Raw genomic sequence first — 12328 nt, forward strand, 5'->3', positions numbered from 1 at the left:
GCCTGAGGGCGCTTGGGTGCCCCCCCCGCGGAGCTCGGCGGTGCTGCCCACCGGCAGCGCAGGTACGTGAGTGCGGCCGGCGGCACGGTCCCGTCGGTCGGCCGGGGGGAGGGGATGGCGGGCTGAGCCGCGGATGGCGGCGGCCATGCTTAGGGGGTGATAAACCAGACTAAAGCCTTTCATCTCTGTCGTTTTTAGCCTCTCTGAGACAGTTGCATTCATCACAGCTTGCTTTGGGCAGAGGGAGCACTGTAGGGTTAGCCCGACCTTAAGCTTCCTCCTGTGGAGACGGCGTTTAAACACTCATGGGCTCCCTCGGGAAGTGCCTTTGATTTGATGCCTGCACCAGTTCAGTTGGTAGGTGGGGAGATGAGCTGCATTTTGGTTGTACCTGGGGCTTCCCGGTGCCACGAGGAGAGGTTAGGATGCTGCAGCTACAGCTGGGAAATTTCCCAGCTTTCCTTGTTATGCATTTCCAGTAGGACTTTTTTTCCTCTGATGTGGGCTAACGGCCCACAGTAACGGCCGGTAAGATTTTGCTTAAATTGAAAAAGGCCTGTTGGCATTCTTGAGGTGAACTGGGAACTCAGCCAGGTTTGGGTTGGAGACTGCTTTGAATGCTGACCATAAAGTGAGTTGGAAGCCTGATGGACTTCTTGCTCTTTCCTCGCAGAGACTTCAGCTACGCCTGTGCCTGGGGACTCTGTGCCATCGAGGAGTCAAGGCCGCATGTGGGTCTTGATTATTGCAGGTATGTGAGACTCGGAGGGCTGCACATGGTCTTGGTCCTGGCTTGGGCTATAAATTGGGTATCCTGATGGAGTTAATTCCTGACCTGTATCAGTAGCTGCTTTCGCTGGGCTGGGAGGGCTAGGGGAGGCCTTACACCACAGCTTAGTCATTCCTCTGACTTGGACGCACTATGACCTTGGAAAGGCCATTCCATGCGATCTGGCACTAACTCACTTCCTCTCTCTGTCCCTTATCCTTGAGGGAAGCTGCTGATCTCTAGCTGTTGGCTAATGCTGTTGAGCAACAGAGCCCAGTACTGATGTCCAGACCAGGTGCAGTGAGTGGTTCTCTGCTTGTGCACTTTCCTCTCTAGTGCTCCTGAGCATCCTGGTAGCTGTGGGTTCTATTGCTGTGTGGGGCCTGTCCAAAGCCAAAAGGAGATCTGACATCTTCAGTCTTGAAAAAGCATCCAGGGAACAGCTGATGCCTGACAAGAGCCAGACAGGCTCATTTCCCTGAAGGGTAAGTTTCTCGCACCCCATGCGCTCTGTATGCATGAGGGAGAAATGCCTTCTTGCCCTGCGTTTCTAGCCTCTAGAGCTTTCCCCACTGGGGGTAGCTTTTCCCAGCTGTTCCTGCTGCTGGTCAGCCACATGCTTGGGGTTTCAATCTGCCTTGAAGCAGCAGAACTCTCCCCTCATCTTCCTTCCTCGCAATCAGGCATGAAGGCTCTTGCTTGACTGCAGGGATAGTTGCACAGCCTACTCTGAGAAGATGATGGCTTCTTTTGATAGCGATGTGCTGGTCTCTGTCCTTCCTCTGCTGCCAAGGACACTGAGCACGCATGCTAAGATACTAATCTTCTGGTGTCGGTTGTTTTCCTCCACTTTGCACAAACTGAAGTCAAACCAGGTTTTTGCCCAAAGGACTGTGAATAACCAGGTGTTTTTCTGTTCTTGTAACAGGGATCTTTACCATGAGGTGATAAGATGGGACTAGCCTGGTCTCCCCTCTGCTCCCCACAGATGCTGACTGAATTGGACATCAGCTCTCAAATCTGGGTTGTTACACTGGAATAACAAGGAGGATGCTCCCCTTGGAAATGGGTCTTAGATTGTGGGACTACTTTGGCTCTGGAAAGAGCACAGAACCTTCCCCGGTGCTGTGAAATCACCCCTCACAAAGGTGGCAGAAATTTCTTCATTGTTCTTGCCTCCAGGGGTTGTTAATGCTGATTCTCACCAGTGTGGCCTTGGACCCAAAGATTTTATTCTCCATGAAATGACAGGTGCTAGGTGCTATTCAACTGTTTCCTTCCACTTCCAAAGCCAAGAGACTTTTTTCACCTGCCCCATTCTTCCCCCTGGATATTGTCAGGGAATGGGGGCTTTCTCATCCATTTCGGTAGGAGCTCACTGACTCCGCACAGATCAGACACATACTCCATGTTTGCGCTAGTGTTTTGATGCTACTCAATCCGATGTACAGGAAGCTTTTACTGACAGGTCAACCACAGGGGTGAAAGTTGAAAATCTTCCTGTCTGCTCTGGCTTTGCTGCGCTGCCACCCTGAGCGAGCAAGGGGCAAGCAGCTTCTCGGCACACTCCCTTCCAGCAAGGATCTCCGCCCTTTGCAGAACTCCACTTTCCACCCCAGTGCTGAACTCTGGATGTTGCTTCTCTAACACTGTTAATGGTGTCTTCCTTAAAACTGTTTTGACGTGAGTGGTGTCCCTCAAGGGTACGTACTGGGACCAGTGCTATTTAATACCGTCATCAGTGGTGTGTGTAGTGGGATCAAGTGCACCCTCAGCAAGTTTGTGGATGACACCAAGCTGAGTGGTGCAGTTGATTACTTGAGGGAGGGGATGCCATCCAGAGGGACCTTCAGGCTGGAGAATTGGACCCATGTGAACCTCCTGAAGTTCAATAAGGTCAAGTGCAAGGTCCTGCACCTTGGTCAGGGCAATCCCTGAAGAAGAGAAGGCTCCAAGGAGACCTTACTGTGTCTTTTCAATATATAAAAGGGACTTGCAAGAAAGATGTAGAGAGGCTTTTTACCAAGGCCTGTAGTCCTGACAGGACAAGGGGCAACAGTTATAAACTGAAAGAGGGTACATTTAGCTTGGACATAAGGAAGAAATGTTTTATGATGAGGGTGGTGAGACACTGGCACAGGTTGCCCAGAGAAGTTGTGGATGCCCCATCCCTGGAAATGTTCAAGGTCAGGTTGGACGGGCCTCTGAGGAACCTGATCTAGTGAAAGATGTCCCTGCCCACAGCAGGGGGGGTTGGACTGGATGATCTTTAAAGGTGCCTTCCAACCCAAACCATTCTATGTGTCTATGAGGTTTTGAGTGTTTGGCTTTTTGGCTTTTTTTTGGTTGGTTCGTTTTGCTTTCAGCTTGAAATAACTCGTGTCTTGGATCAAACACTCTGCATTGTGGCATGTGTAGCTCTTTCCGAATGGCTCAGAGCTGTACGCTTTTCAGAAGAACTGTCAGTGGAGGCAGGAGATTATTGACCAGTGCCTCTAGTTCAGTGTTGACCACGTATTCCTTCCACAAGTGTTCACCAAGTACAGAAAAGATAGAAAGCTGCTGCCTTGGCTGCTTGATCTCTGTGCCTTAAAGGTGAGAACTTGCCTTGCCGAGCAGACACCGGTCATCAGCCTTAGAGCAGGAGTTTTCCACTCCTGGATAGTGTGAGTGTGCTGCTGTACCCCACAGGAGAAAATTCTATATGTGGTACTGAGTTATTCCAGTGCTGCTATTGTTAGTACCAAGAGGTCATTTGCAGGGGTGCACACAACCTTGCTTCTGTTTCCACAGGGACAAGTGGAGATAGCTGTTGGTGAATGACACAGGAGAATAAAGAACTTGAAACATAATGAGTTCTGGATTTTTTTATTTTTCTTGGATTTGTGCATTTGCTTGAATTCTGTAGTCAGGAGGCTGGGGGCTGCATCACCTTTGGATTGTCACATCCTGGGAAAGAAGACTTGTGGTGGGTAGGCTGGCATGGGCAGATAGGGAAAGCAAGTGCTGCTGTGCCTGCCCGGGACTGAAGTGACTCCAGCAGACATCAGCTGTAATAGAAAAAACGAAATACAGGGAGCAGGGTGAACGGAGTGGGTGGAGACAAGAGAAACAGCTGGCACTGGCACCAGGGGAGGTCCTGCAGAATAGGTGACAGGTGGAAAGCTTAGCCAAGAACAAGGCGAAAAGCTTAACACCGTGCGAGCTTGTTCCTTTTTCATTGCAGCAAGGGAAAGGAGTGGGGTGCCCAGCAGAGCAGGAAGGTGCTTCAGAAATCCCAGCAGTCCAGGGCTGAGCTAGGGCTGATAGAAGTGCTTGTGCTGTTAGGGCCGTGCGGCAGAGGTCAGTTGCCACCAGCCTGTCCCAGATCATCCTCTAAGCTCGAGCTGCTGAGCTGAGATGTGCTGTTCTGTTATGTGGGGCAGAGCCCTTTGCTCTGTGCGATGGGGAGCAAGGCCGGTGGGTAAACTCGGCAGTCGCAGCCTCTTCCTGCTGCAAGATCATGCAGGTTTTGCTTACTGATCCCTGAGCTGAGTGTTTCAGGGTTGAAAGAAACACATTTTTATGGGTCTTGTGCCAAAACTTGGAGCCGTGTTTGTGACAGCAATTTCCCTTCCTCTGTCTGGTGCCAGAAGCATTTTTGTTGTCCTAATCCCCAGGCTCAGAGACTTCAATTGTAGTGGAGCCTGAGCTGCTTTTCAGCCTAGGAGCAGCTTTGTGCTCCAGGTCTCTGTATTTAATTAGGGCAGTTCATGGAAATCAATGTGATGTTGTACATGCTGAGGTAGGGTTGTGTTCCAGGGTAAGACATCAAAGATTGGCCCGTTTAATTTTGTTTCCCCTTTTACTTGCAATTCCTCCTTTTCAGTTCCTGTAGTTCAGGGGAACTTTTACTGCATACTTGCATTCCCAGTGTCCCATCCCATGTTCCTGCCCCTGCTTGTGGGAGTAATGGGGCTGAAGGCCGGTGTGATGAGCAGGTGGCACAGGGCAGTGGCGCAGGAGCAACATGTCACGTTGGGGGTCTGCTCAGGCACTGGTTCCTTCACCTCTTCCCCTGTAAATCTGCACTGTGGGGTTTTGAGGGATGAGCTGGGAGGTAACAACCGTTTCCCTTCTCTGGGCTATGCAGCTGATGGAGCAGGGGCAGCTACATTAGCACTCGTGTGCTTAATGAATGACTGGTGCCAAGAGCAGCATCTGTTGTGGGGGTACAAAGCTGATGATTGATACAAATCCTGCATGTCTGCACCTTTCTGTGTCTGGCAAGGGAGGTCTTTCAGGGTTAAATCAAGGCAACTTCATGCTCTCTTTTCAACTTGCTATCGTGGATGCCCTCCTTGGAAACAGGGTAGCGTGTGACAAGCGCAAACGGCTAGTAAGAACAGAATAAGGAAAGAGAGAAGTGCAGAGCTGGAAATAGTTCCTTACATAAAGGGCTAGTGCTTCAATCGCATTATTGTCTTAAGGAACGGACACTTAGCTGCTTCCAACTCCTACAGTGCACACTGCAATCTGATAAGCAATCAGCTTTGGGAACCTGGCCGGTGCCACGTGGCACCATGACACGGCCAGTGCCCCTCGGGCAGCAGCTCACCCCTGCTTCTCTGAGCTCGCAGCACTTGTCCCAGCCAGCGTACGCCTGGTGGGAGCATTCCCATGAAGCCAGAGCTGCTGTCCCACGGCCCATAACGGGAATCACTGCTTTGGAGGGTCAGGCACGATGAGGCAGCTGGGGACAAGGCGTGCGAGTCTCTCTGCCAGCCTGAAGATAGGGGATCGCCGGGGCTGCTGCCAGACACTGGAGGAAGAGGAAGTCAACATCCCGTTTGCACAGGACAGCCTGGTAAAGCAATGGAGCTCCATGCAGAACGTGACGGACAGAAACCAGGGGAAAAGCAAGACTCCCATCCAAAGGAACAAGCACGTGCTCAACATTAACGTGGGTGGCAAATTGTTCCAGATAGCTTACAAGGTAGCAGCCCAGTATCCCATCACCAGGCTTGGGAAGCTGGCCCTTTATACAGACCCTATGAAGAAGCTGCAGCTCTGCGATGACTACTCGGTGCAGAAGAATGAGTACTTCTTTGACAGAGATCCTTCAATTTTCCACTACATCTTCCAATTCTACCACAGCGGGATCCTGTGGGTAATGGATGAGATGTGCCCCAGTAACTTTGTAGAGGAAATTGAGTACTGGGGAATCCATCTGAAATACTCCCAACGCTGCTGCCGGATCCTGTTTGAGGAAAAGCAAGATGAACTCAATGAGTACCTGAAAATACAGAAGGAGCTGGAGGCAGAACTGGAGCCCCTGGGCTCAGTGGAGCAGTTTGAGGGCAAATTTCTGGGACGGTTTCGGAAGATGATCTGGAACCTCATTGAGAACCCGTACTCTTCTGTCCCAGCAAAGATCATTGCTGTCATGTCGAGCATCTTTGTGCTTATCTCCATCATGGGCATGACACTGAGCACAGTGGAGGAGATGAAACACAAGACAGGGAAGATGTGGATTGAGCAGGTGGAGGTGGTCTGTGCCATCTTCTTCACCTCTGAATACCTCATGCGGCTTATAGCCTCCTCCAGCTTCAAGAAATTTTTGCGGGCAGCGTTTAATGCTGTGGACCTGGTGGCCATCCTGCCCTTCTACATCCAGATCCTCTTTGAAAATCTGGACGAAGGAGAAATGCTTTACCATGAGGAACTGCACAAGGTGGAGAATGTGAGCAAGCTGGGCAAAGTCCTCAAGCTCATCAAGCTCATGAGGATCTTCCGCATCCTCAAGCTGGCACGCCACTCCACAGGCCTCCGGGCCTTCGGCTTCACCATGCGCCAGTGCTACCAGCAGGTTTGCTGCCTCCTCCTCTTCATTGCCATGGGGGTCTTCACCTTCTCTGCTCTCATGCACTCGGTGGAACATGATGTCCCAGGCACCAACTTCACCAGTATCCCCTACGCATGGTGGTGGGCAGCGGTAAGGTGTGAGCACCTTCTTCCAGAGAGGGGTGCAGTGGGGCTCCGTGGGTAGGGGCTGCCCTGGTGCTCAAGGGATTCACCACTGCTGCTGGCCAGGAGGCAGAAAAGGGCCCAGTCTTCCCGACAGCTCAGTAATGGTGGGAAACCGAGAGCCCTGCATGCTCTGAGAAAAGAAATCAGAGATTTGGACTAAGCTCAGAGGCTTGAAAGCTGGTGCTGGGGTGGGATGGTGGGACAGAGGTGGTGGCCTGGAAACCTCCAGGCCTGGGTTAGTGACAAGGGGGATGTAACTCAGCCTGGGCTTCATCTGTCATGGGACCCAAGTGTTGGGTGGATGTGGTTCAGACCCCGTGGGCATGGGGACAGCCGCCTGGGACAGCCTGAGTCTTGTGCAGCATTGCAGCCCGGCTCGGCTCGGGAGGCTTGAGGGGGTCAGAGCTTGTGGGGCTGAGCCGGGGGACCCAGGGCTGCATGCGAGAACCAAGGGAACATGGTCACACCGTGCCTCAGCCCGTGTCCTGAGAGAGGACACAGACCGGGGTGTGCTGCAGCCCGGGACAGGAGCCCTTGTTTGCTGCTCTGCTCATGCTGGGAGCCGCCAGCTCTGCTGAGCCGAGCGCTATAGTAAACCTGGGATTACCTCCGAGATGAGGAGCAGCTAAAGCACTTGAGAGCCAGGGGTTATGAGGGCATTTTGATTTACCAATGAAATGATGCCACAGATCACTTCTGCTCTTATAATCCCCCTTGGCCACCACAGGCTGCCTGCTTCAAATTCATCCCTCCTCAAGGAAGTGCAAAATCACTTTGCAAAATCACCAGCTTTGCATATTTAAATGTCACAGGCTGATCCTGTACCTGGTCAGCATGGCTCCATGCAAAGCCCAAACCTCTCTGCCTCAGCTCTCACCCTGTCCCCATAGTCCTGCTCCCCTGTCATCCAAAAGCGATTCCTCTGGGTGCATTCCTGGGCAGTGCCTCTGTTTCCCTTGGAGGGAGGGTCTGGGAAGCTTCGTTCCTGTGGGACTGGGCAGCTTACAGCCAGGAAGCACCGGAGCCGCTGCTCCGTGGGGGCAGGAAGCTCCAGCAGACAGTCTGGCTGCTGGGGAAAGTTCAGCCCGGTGATGTCCAGCTGCTTTTGAAGAGACACACGCGAAGGGGAGGAGGGAGCAGGGAGACTTGCCTCCGGTCTCTGCTGTTGGGGCCTCATCCAGCCCTTTCCTTGGGTTCTCCAAACCTGCCAGGTGCAGCCCGGGGAGCTGAGCCCTGTCTGTGCAGGCTGCTGGAGCAGGGACAGCCAAGCTGGCTGCAGCTAAAGTGCAGTGCCGTTCCCAGGGGATACCCGGCTCCCACACAGGGGCAGGGGGAGGTGGGTCCCAGCACCAGCAGGCGAGGTCTGCTGGACTTGTTCATGTAGGATTTTATCCTTTCCCTTCCTCGCCCAGGTCAGCCTCTCCACTGTGGGCTACGGAGACAGCGTGCCCGACACGGTGCTCGGCAGGGTGGTGGCGTTTGGCTGCATCTCCTTTGGCATCATCCTCAACGGCATGCCCATCTCCATCCTCTACAACAAGTTTTCTGACTACTATGCCAAGCTGAAGGCCCATGAGAACAAGACCAGCCACTCACTCAAGCTCTCCAGGAGGATCCGCTTGAAGGAGCGAGTCCTGCGGAAGCTGTCAGAGTGCTGCAGAGATGACCCTCACTGTCACCACTGACCACTGGCCCTTCACCCCCCGAACACCCCCTCCACCATGACGCGTCCTGCCCTCCAGCCTGGCCGTCCCTCCAGCAGGTCCTGTCTCCTAGGGAGGCTCCACAACTCAGGCAGCGAGTAGCAAGTCACAGCAGCGTCTGGGGGGGGGTCTGCTGTTGTACAGGTGCTGCTGCCAGCTCGGGCTGTTTGGAAGGATGAAACATGCCTGTGACTGTGTTGTGACCTTCCTCAATATTGCGTGCTGGACCCTGCTGTCCCGCAGAGTGGTCAGTAAAGGACCAGCTAAAGACCGCGCTGTACGGCCAATGCAGGACATCTGTCTGTCGTGGTCTGGGGCATGGGGCACCCCGAGGACACAGGAAGCAAGCGGTGGGATGCATGAGGCTGAACTCTGTCACCTTTCTGAGGATGGTAGAAGTAGACACCCATGATGAGATGAAGGCCGGTGTGACACCTGCACAGGTGCTGCTCTGCTCCCGGGTTGAGTGGGACATACACAGCCTCGCCCTGCCAGGCAGTAGCCCAGGACCCCATGACTCCTTCCCAGCCGAGCAGACGTTCAGCCCAGGCTGAGTCCAGCATGGGGATTTGGGTGAAGGCCTGCAAAAAGGACTGCAGCCATGCGTCCTTCCAGCCAAACCCACTTTCCTTCCCACTGCCCTGAGAGCCTGAGGGCACGGTCCTGGCTCAGGATGCTGCTGCAATAGGAACCGCGGGCACCCTGGGGGTGCAGAGCTGGTAGCCAGAGCATCCCCAGGAACAGGCATTTAATAAACCAGGCCAAAACCATTCATTGTCTTGGATTATTGGCCAGCCGCTTGGTGTAATTCAGTAAAGTGCTCGTAATTCGGGGGTGAGGAGGGGATGTCTCCCCAAGGCTCACAACCACCTCTCCTGCAATCTCTCTCTCCTGTAAATCTCTCTCTCATCGGTGGGAGGATGGGGCTCTTGTGGGACACGGGTGAGCCTGTCTGCATATTGGTTTTGGGATGAGGTGCCTGACCCTGGGTGCATTGGAAGAGGAGCTGGGACATCTGCATGTGCTCAGGACGCACCAGTTGGCTCTGCCCTGTGTTCACATCCCGGGGGCAGTGGGGGACACGTCTGTGGGGCACAGGGGAAGGATTTGCCCCTCCAGTGTGGGACCGTATCTAGTCAATGAGGTCCCGGGGAGATTCACCCTTCCCCTGGGTGGGATGGGGAGAGGGATGCCAGGCTGCAGGGCAGGCAGTGGCGAGGAAGGGCTGACAGCTGCTGGTGCTGCTTTTGGGTGAGCAGTGGGAGGAAACTGGTGCCCGCCAGGCCAGGGTGGGATTTGGTCACTTGCGAGCTGGGCTTGGAGATGAAGAGCTGCTGGGGGGGCCTGGTGTCAGCCTGGGACCACGGTTAAGCCACTGCTGTTAGAAACTGTTGGAAAGAGGCTTGGAGGGGCTGAACCCTCTGACAGGGACAGCCACGCTCCCGCCGATTCCTGGACCACAGGGGACAAGGGAGCTGTGCCAGCAGGTGCGAGACAGGGACCCCTGCCCTGACGCCCAGCACCTACACCCACTCCCTGGTACCCACACTGACATCAGCCCTCTGTACACCCCCCCAGCACCAACCCGGCCCCACAACATTGGTCAGCTCTGTTTTCCACCCCATTTCTCTTCCACAAGGAACTTTCTCTCTGGGCACGGTGCAGCCTCCTCCAGCCATCTTCACCCAATACTGTCTTTCCCCACCACCCACCCGCCCCAGCAGCATCACCTCCGGGCACCTCTACAGTCCCCCTCAATCCCAGACCCTGTCACTGCATCTCCCCACGCGCCCCCATCACCTGCTCAGGGATCCCCTCCCAGCCCCCATTGTCGGCTGGCTGATGGATCCTGAGATCATTCAGCTTCCAAGGAACGGGGCTTAGCAACTGAACCCACCCCTGGAGACTGTGCTGCAGCTGAATCTTTATCTCTCTGCTTGCATCACCCCTCCCTATGGCCGCAGGGTTTGCTCGCCCTCAGCCAGCCCCGTCCCAGGCAGCGGTCCCACAAGCAGCCCCTTGGAGAACGGCACTTTTAATAGTTCCTCTGAATTCATTTTACAAGTCACAACAATGCAGAAATGTACAGACATTTACAGGACATTGTACAAGCGGTTTCTGTCATATATTAGTGCTTTTGCTATATACATATAGTACAGCTTGCGGGAAGCCTCTGCACAGGCAAGGAAACCTGCGCCCCTGCACAGGGCACCCCAAAATGGAGCTGTTGCCCCAGGGCTGCCCAGTCGCACAGGCTCACTCAGGTCAATTTAATCAGAGCTTGGTCGCACGGGCTCATTCAAGTCGATTTAATTAGAGCTCGGCCCTGAGCCTTCCCGGGCACTACCGGGGGGTGATGCCAACTGGGGCAGAGCCGGGCATCCCCTTGCTTTGCTTGCCCCAGTCTCTTTTAGAGGGTTTTGTGGGAGAGAGACCCTCGCAGAGATGCTCTGGAGGGAGTGGTAGCAGCCTCCGCCGTGGTGGCGTTTCCACCTTCCTGCTCCTCCTGCCTCAGTGGCAGCCGCAGCTCCCGGCCACCATGTCGTCATACTGCTTAAGGACCACGTTCTCGTCATCGTCAAAGTAGAGGAGGTTGATGGAGTAGAGCTTGTCGGGCACGCAGCAGGGGCTGCTGACGCCCTCGCTCAGCTTGAGGGCGTTGATGATGGACTGCACGGTGGCATGGTTCGTCGGCCGCATGTTCTCACCCAGCGGGAAGGGGCAGGAGCCCTTGCAGTGGTAGGCGTTGTACCCCCGCGGCGAGATGATCCAGCCGGACCAGCCTCCTCGAAGTCCACAGACAAGGGATGCCTCTGGCAGGGCTGGAGCCGGTCCAGCGAGCGTGTGCTGCGTGGCCCAGTCAGCTTGGGCACCGACATTTTTTCAGGGAGAATGGGAGCCTGAGGCTGTAAATCTGCCAGAAAGGAGCACCCGATGCCATTAGCCATTGCACAAGCCTGGGAGGAGGGAGAACATGGTGCAGCACCCCCCCCACAGGTTTTTGTCTGCAGCTGTCTGGTGCAGCGAGCCCTTTGGTCACAGCCTGTCACCAGCCCAGGCAGAGCCACCAGGAGGTGACAACTTCACAGCCCCACGGCCACACGCATCAGGGCAAGCAAAATCCAGATTTACATCTGCGAGTCTGCACCCCTGCACAGACTAAACCAGAAAGGAGGCGGCCTCTCCTTCTGGCCAGAGAAGGAGCTTTGGATTTGAAGGAGCCCAAGTGCAGGGTGCACCCCAGCACCCCGCAGGCGAGGAGATGGCAGCACCGAGGGAGCCATGCCAGGGCGTGTGGGACCCACCTGGGAAGCCAGCCATGGGCAGGGACGCTCCCCGGCGCCCGTCGTCCGTGAACAGGACCAACATGGGCTTCTTGCTCTCATGGTGGTCCCTGCTGGTTGCGAACTGCAGCAGTGGGGGGTCGAGCGGGCTCCCGCTCAGGCCCTGGACTGTCACCAGCAAACCCTGGTTGCTGCTTTCGTCTTCGGTCCAGTCACGAACCTGGGGAACCAAACCGGTGTCACCATGGCACCACAGGCCAGGACAGGCACCGCGCTGGTGTCCCCACGGCAGGTGCCAGGCCAGCAGACCCAGCACCCTGTCAGCAGTGGGCCAGCATGAACCAGGACACCCCCCACCCCCCCCCCCCATGCCCACCCCCCGTCCCCCAGCCATGGGAAGGGGCTGTGCTGCTCTGGGGACTGTGGCACAGGGGACATCGTGGCAGGAGCCAGCACCAGCGTTATCTGTGGAGCAGCAGGACTGGTCTGGGGCAGGATGGAGCAGCCCCCCCCGAGGCTCTTGGCAGGGCTTTTTCTTACCACCCCTCCTAGAGGCTGTATCC

General features: G+C 55.2%; 2 protein-coding genes across 2 annotated transcripts in view; one reads left to right on the plus strand and one right to left on the minus strand.

The window, feature by feature from the left end:
- Positions 1-5492: 5492 nt before the first annotated feature.
- Positions 5493-8463, plus strand: LOC103897106 (potassium voltage-gated channel subfamily V member 2-like). The gene is made up of 2 exons (XM_009277074.1): positions 5493-6743; positions 8191-8463. The coding sequence occupies exons 1-2, from the start codon at positions 5493-5495 to the stop codon at positions 8461-8463; spliced, it is 1524 nt and encodes a 507-aa protein (XP_009275349.1).
- A 2529-nt stretch (positions 8464-10992) lies between these two features.
- Positions 10993-12328, minus strand: part of LOC103897080 (bone morphogenetic protein 2-like) — a 2593-nt gene continuing 1257 nt past the window's right edge. The window contains 3 exon segments of the mRNA XM_009277047.2: positions 10993-11267; positions 11270-11395; positions 11787-11985. Of these exon segments, the coding sequence (XP_009275322.1) occupies positions 10993-11267; positions 11270-11395; positions 11787-11985 (600 nt within the window).

The sequence above is a fragment of the Aptenodytes forsteri genome, unplaced genomic scaffold, assembly GCF_000699145.1.
Source record: "Aptenodytes forsteri isolate BGI_AS27 unplaced genomic scaffold, ASM69914v1 Scaffold274, whole genome shotgun sequence".
Taxonomy (NCBI): domain Eukaryota; kingdom Metazoa; phylum Chordata; class Aves; order Sphenisciformes; family Spheniscidae; genus Aptenodytes; species Aptenodytes forsteri.

Bases quoted from the DNA above. Each gene is read 5' to 3' on its own strand.
- LOC103897106 (XM_009277074.1), top strand. From the start codon at position 5,493: ATGAGGCAGCTGGGGACAAGGCGTGCGAGTCTCTCTGCCAGCCTGAAG. The intron at 6,744-8,190 runs GTAAGGTGTGAG...TTCCTCGCCCAG, and splicing joins ACGCATGGTGGTGGGCAGCG to GTCAGCCTCTCCACTGTGGG.